Source organism: Ursus maritimus, unplaced genomic scaffold (assembly GCF_017311325.1).
Source record: "Ursus maritimus isolate PB19 unplaced genomic scaffold, ASM1731132v1 scaffold_5, whole genome shotgun sequence".
NCBI classification, from domain to species: Eukaryota; Metazoa; Chordata; class Mammalia; order Carnivora; family Ursidae; genus Ursus; species Ursus maritimus.
In genome coordinates this window covers 86099882-86104406 of record NW_024426663.1, presented here as the reverse complement: position 1 = coordinate 86104406, position 4525 = coordinate 86099882, and the positions used below count along the sequence as shown (strand labels likewise).

At 37.2% G+C, this 4525-nt stretch overlaps 1 protein-coding gene across 1 annotated transcript; it reads left to right on the top strand.

Moving 5' to 3' along the window:
- Positions 1-215: 215 nt before the first annotated feature.
- Positions 216-2038, top strand: LOC103680575 (olfactory receptor 14K1-like). The gene is made up of 2 exons (XM_008710075.2): positions 216-1128; positions 2007-2038. Exons 1-2 carry the CDS (start codon positions 216-218, stop codon positions 2036-2038), a joined length of 945 nt encoding a protein of 314 aa, XP_008708297.2.
- Positions 2039-4525: the final 2487 nt, after the last annotated feature.

Genomic DNA, 4525 nt, shown 5'->3' with positions numbered 1-4525 from the left:
TCACAATGAATTTAAGTCCAGTGATATTGGACTGTTATGCTTACAGCTGTTTTATTCCTGAGTAAACTATAAATATAGATATCTTGGTATTTTGATTTTCCACCTATCCCATGATCCTACTATGTACATGTTTCAAAGATAATGAAGCAAATAATATTTTGTTATATTAATATAACTTTTTTCTTTATTCAATAGGATGTTTTTCATTTTAAAATATGATGAATCAAACACTAACGATGGAATTCCTGCTTCTGAGATTCACCGAGAGCCGGGTGCTGTTGAGGGTACATGCCGTGCTCTTCTTACTGATCTACCTAGTGGCCATAGCAGAGAATTTAACCATCATCCTCCTCACAATTCTTGACCAACGCCTCCACACTCCAATGTACTTCTTCCTAAGGCACTTATCCTTCTTAGATATGTGTCTCATTTCTGCCACAGTCCCCAAATCCATCCTCAACTCCATCACCTACACTGACTCCATCTCTTTTCTGGGATGTGTGTTACAGGTCTTCCTCGTGGTACTAATGTCTGGGTCTGAGATTGGCATTCTCACTGCAATGTCCTACGACCGCTATATTGCCATCTGTCGCCCTCTGCATTATGAAGCTGTTATGAGCAAAGAGGTCTGTGTCCAGCTGGTGTTAGTCTCCTGGCTCAGTGGAGGGGTCTTTGGAATCTTGTACTCAGCTGGGACGTTCTCTTTAAATTTTTGTGGGTCCACGAAGATACATCAGTTATTTTGTGATGTGCCTGCCCTACTGAACCTCACTTGTTCTGTGAAACATGTGACTATTAATGTCAGTGTGGCCATTGGGGTCTGTTATGGATTTTCATGTTTAGTTTGCATTGTGGTCTCTTATGTATATATTTTCTCCACTGTATTAAAGATCCCAACCAGGCAGAAGCAGTGCAAAGCCTTTTCCACCTGCTTGCCTCACCTCATTGTGGTGAGTGCTTTCCTTCTAACAGGGGTTATTGCTTATTTAAAGCCAACCTCTGATGAGCCTTCTCTTCCTGACTTGTTAATGTCTATGTTCTATTCTGTGGTACCCCCCATCTTGAACCCTGTTATCTACTGTCTGAGGAGCAAAGATATTAAATCAGCTCTCGTTAAAGTCCTATGGAGATTAGCCGATTATTTTACAGGAAAATACTGAACATTTTTGGAAATTAAAATGAAGCAAAAAAAAGGAAAAAAGAAATTAATTTTAAAGTACTCATTTTTATTTTGAAAATAGATGTTAGAAATGTTGCCCCATTTCATATCACCTCAATTGTGTCCTTTTTTAAATAAAAATATTTTTTATTATAGTATGTTAGTCACCATACAGTACATCCCTAGTTTCTGATGGAAAGTTTCATGATTCATTACTTGCGTATAACACCCAGTGCACCATGCAATACGTGCCCTCCTTAATACCTGTCACCAGCCTTTCCCATTCCTCCCCTGCCCCCAAAGCCATCAGTTTGTTTCCCAGAGTCCATAGTCACTAGTGGTTCATCCCTCTTCTGTTTTCCCCCTCTTTCTTCTTCCCTTCCTTCTCCTACCTATCTTCCTACTTCTTATGTTCCATAAATGAGTGAAAACATATGATAATTGTCTTTCTCTGTTTGACTTATTTAGCTTAGCATTATCTCCTCCAGTCCCATCCATGTTGCAGCAAATGTTGAGAAATCATTCTTTTTGATGGCTGAGTAATATTCCCTTGTATGTATGGACCACACCTTCTTAACCTAGTCATTTGTTAAAGGGCATCTCAGTTCCTTCCATGATTTAGCTATTGTGGACAATGCTGCTATGAACACTGGGGTGCATATGGCCCTTCTCTTCCCTACGTCTGTATCTTTGGTGTAGATACCTAGTAGTCCAATGGCTGGATCATAGGGTAGCTCAATTTTTAACTTTTTTAAGGGACCTCCACATTGTTTTCCAGAGTGGCTGTACCAACTTGCATTCTCATCAACAATTGTGTCCTGAATAAAACTTTGTTTTAAAAAAAAGGATGTTAAAAAGAGTGGAGTAATGGAAAGATGATGAAATTTGAAGTTAGGAAGTAGAATTTCCTTTTTTATTCCTCAATGAAATATTTGGGATTATTCCTAATAAGATCAATAATATATTCATGGAGTCTTGTTAGTAATGATCTCAGGTTGTCAGGTTTTTGTTTGTTTGTTTGTTTGTTTCATTTCAGAGAGAGAGTGTAGTAGCATGAGCAGGGTGGAGGGTCAGAGAGAGAGAGGGAGAAGCAGACTCCCAGCTGAGCAGGGAGCCAGACCCTGAGCTCAATCTCAGGACCCCAGAATCATGACCTGAGGGAAAGCCATATGTTTAACCAACTGAGCCACTCACGTGCCCCTCAGATTGTCAGTTATAATTGAAAATAATTTTCTCTTATACTCCTTCTCCTCTATCTTCCTTATATTGAAATTATGAGGTTTTTTAATCTTACATCTTTAGTGAATTGGACTCCTGTGCTGAGCTACAGATATATGAGATTTGCATGAAATTTTTATTCCTCCAAAATCATCTTCCATGACATTTCATTTATATCAGTTTTAATATCCCAGATTTTGTGTCTATATTTTATTTTCCTCTTTATAACATTTGCTTTTAACTATCTCATGGGAATTTGATTATTTACTTAATGATTTATTTACTTTTAAGTAGGTGCCACACCCAATGTGGAGTGCAACATGGGGCTTGAACTCATGACCCTGAGGTCCAGACCTGAACTGAGATCCAGAGTCAGGACACTTAACCAACTGAGCCAGCCAGGCACCTTGAAAATTTGATTTTAGTTTAAATTGATTTTGACTGAGTTTTGCAGTTTAGGAAAATATTCAATTTACTCACAAGCTTCAGTTATTTGACCTATATATGTTTGATGATGGATTTTATAGAATTACTCATATATTTAAAAAGTTGATTCTTTGCATCTTTGTTTCTTTTGATGAAAATCACATTTTTTGTGCTCATATATTTTTTTCTTTTTGTATAAATTAACTTTTACCTAATGTGTTGATGCTAGATATTGGGCTAATTGTTTCTTTTAATAATGTTGGAATTATGAAAATAGCATCTGGCACTGTTACTCTCATTGTGCTAAATCCCACATCCACTTTTTCCCAGATTTCACTATCATATAATGTTTCAAACAGCCTAAATATTTAAAAATGATTTACTTAGCATTATATCTTCCAGTGCCGTCCATGTTGCAGCAAATGTTGAGAACTAATTCTTTCTGATACCTGAGTAATATTCCATTGTATATATGGACCACAACTTCTTAATCCAGTCATCTGTTGAAGGGCATCTTGGTTCCTTCCACGATTTAGCTATTGTGGACAATACTGCAGTGAACATTGGGGTGCATATAGCCCTTCTTTAATGCTAAGTGAAATAAGTCAAGCAGAGAAAGACAATTATCATATGGTTTCTCTCATCTATGGAACATAAGAACTAGGAAGATTGGTAGGAGAAGAAAGGGATTAGAAAAGGGGGGTAATCAGAAGGCGGAATGAAGCATGAGAGACTATGGACTCTGAGAAACAAACTGAGGGCTTCAGAGGGGAGGGGGTGGGGGAATGGGATAGACTAGTGATGGGTAGTTAGGAGGGCACATATTGCGTGGTGCACTGGGTTTATACACAACTAATGAATCATCGAAATTTACATCAAAAACCAGGGATATACTGTATGGTGACTAATATAATATAATAAAAAAACATTAAAATTAAAAAATTGGAAAAAAAATTGTTTACATTTTTTTGCTTCAGGAAACTGTCTTGTCACTTTTATTCTTCCAACCAATGTGAATTGATGTGAAATTAGTTAAACAGTTAGAAAACAGAGACTGAGGGAAGATGGGTAGCATGTTTTCAGTTATATGCTTATAACATAGAGACATAAAAAAAGTACCATTCTTTTCTGTAGCAATACCTTTCATGTTCTGTACACTCCTCATTGCATTTTTTGAAGCTTTATATTATTCTGCTCATGAAATCTACTAGTCCAAATTATACCCATATTTCAAAACCTAGCTTAGATAAGGTTTTGATATAGAGAATTATGAGAACACTTTTTTTTAAGATTTTATTTATTTATTCAACAGAGATAGAGACAGCCAGTGAGAGAGGGAACACAAGCAGGGGGAGTGGGAGAAGAAGAAGCAGGCTCCCAGTGGAGGAGCCTGATGTGGGGCTCGATCCCATAACGCCAGGATCAGGCCCTGAGCCCAAGGCAGACGCTTAACCGCTGTGCCACCCAGGCGCCCCTATGAGAACACTTAATTGCACATTTCCCAATCTCTAAATCCTTGTACATAGTTGATAGAAATGGTTTTGATATCTCTTCCAGTTAGACTCATACATATAGTTGGTTAAAAAAAAAAACAAACATATCCCTTCTAATAAGCAAACTGTTTTAACACAAAACAGCTGTTTTAAGTGATGCTTATGTGAAAAGCCCATACATAAATAAACTTTGATTTATTTCCTTAGTCCAAATCATAGTTCTGATCAT

Coding starts and splice junctions, on each gene's coding strand:
- LOC103680575 (XM_008710075.2), top strand. CDS start 216: ATGATGAATCAAACACTAACGATGGAATTCCTGCTTCTGAGATTCACC. Junction 1,129..2,006: donor TCTCGTTAAAGTCCTATGGA/GATTAGCCGATT, acceptor TTAAAAAAAAGG/ATGTTAAAAAGAGTGGAGTA.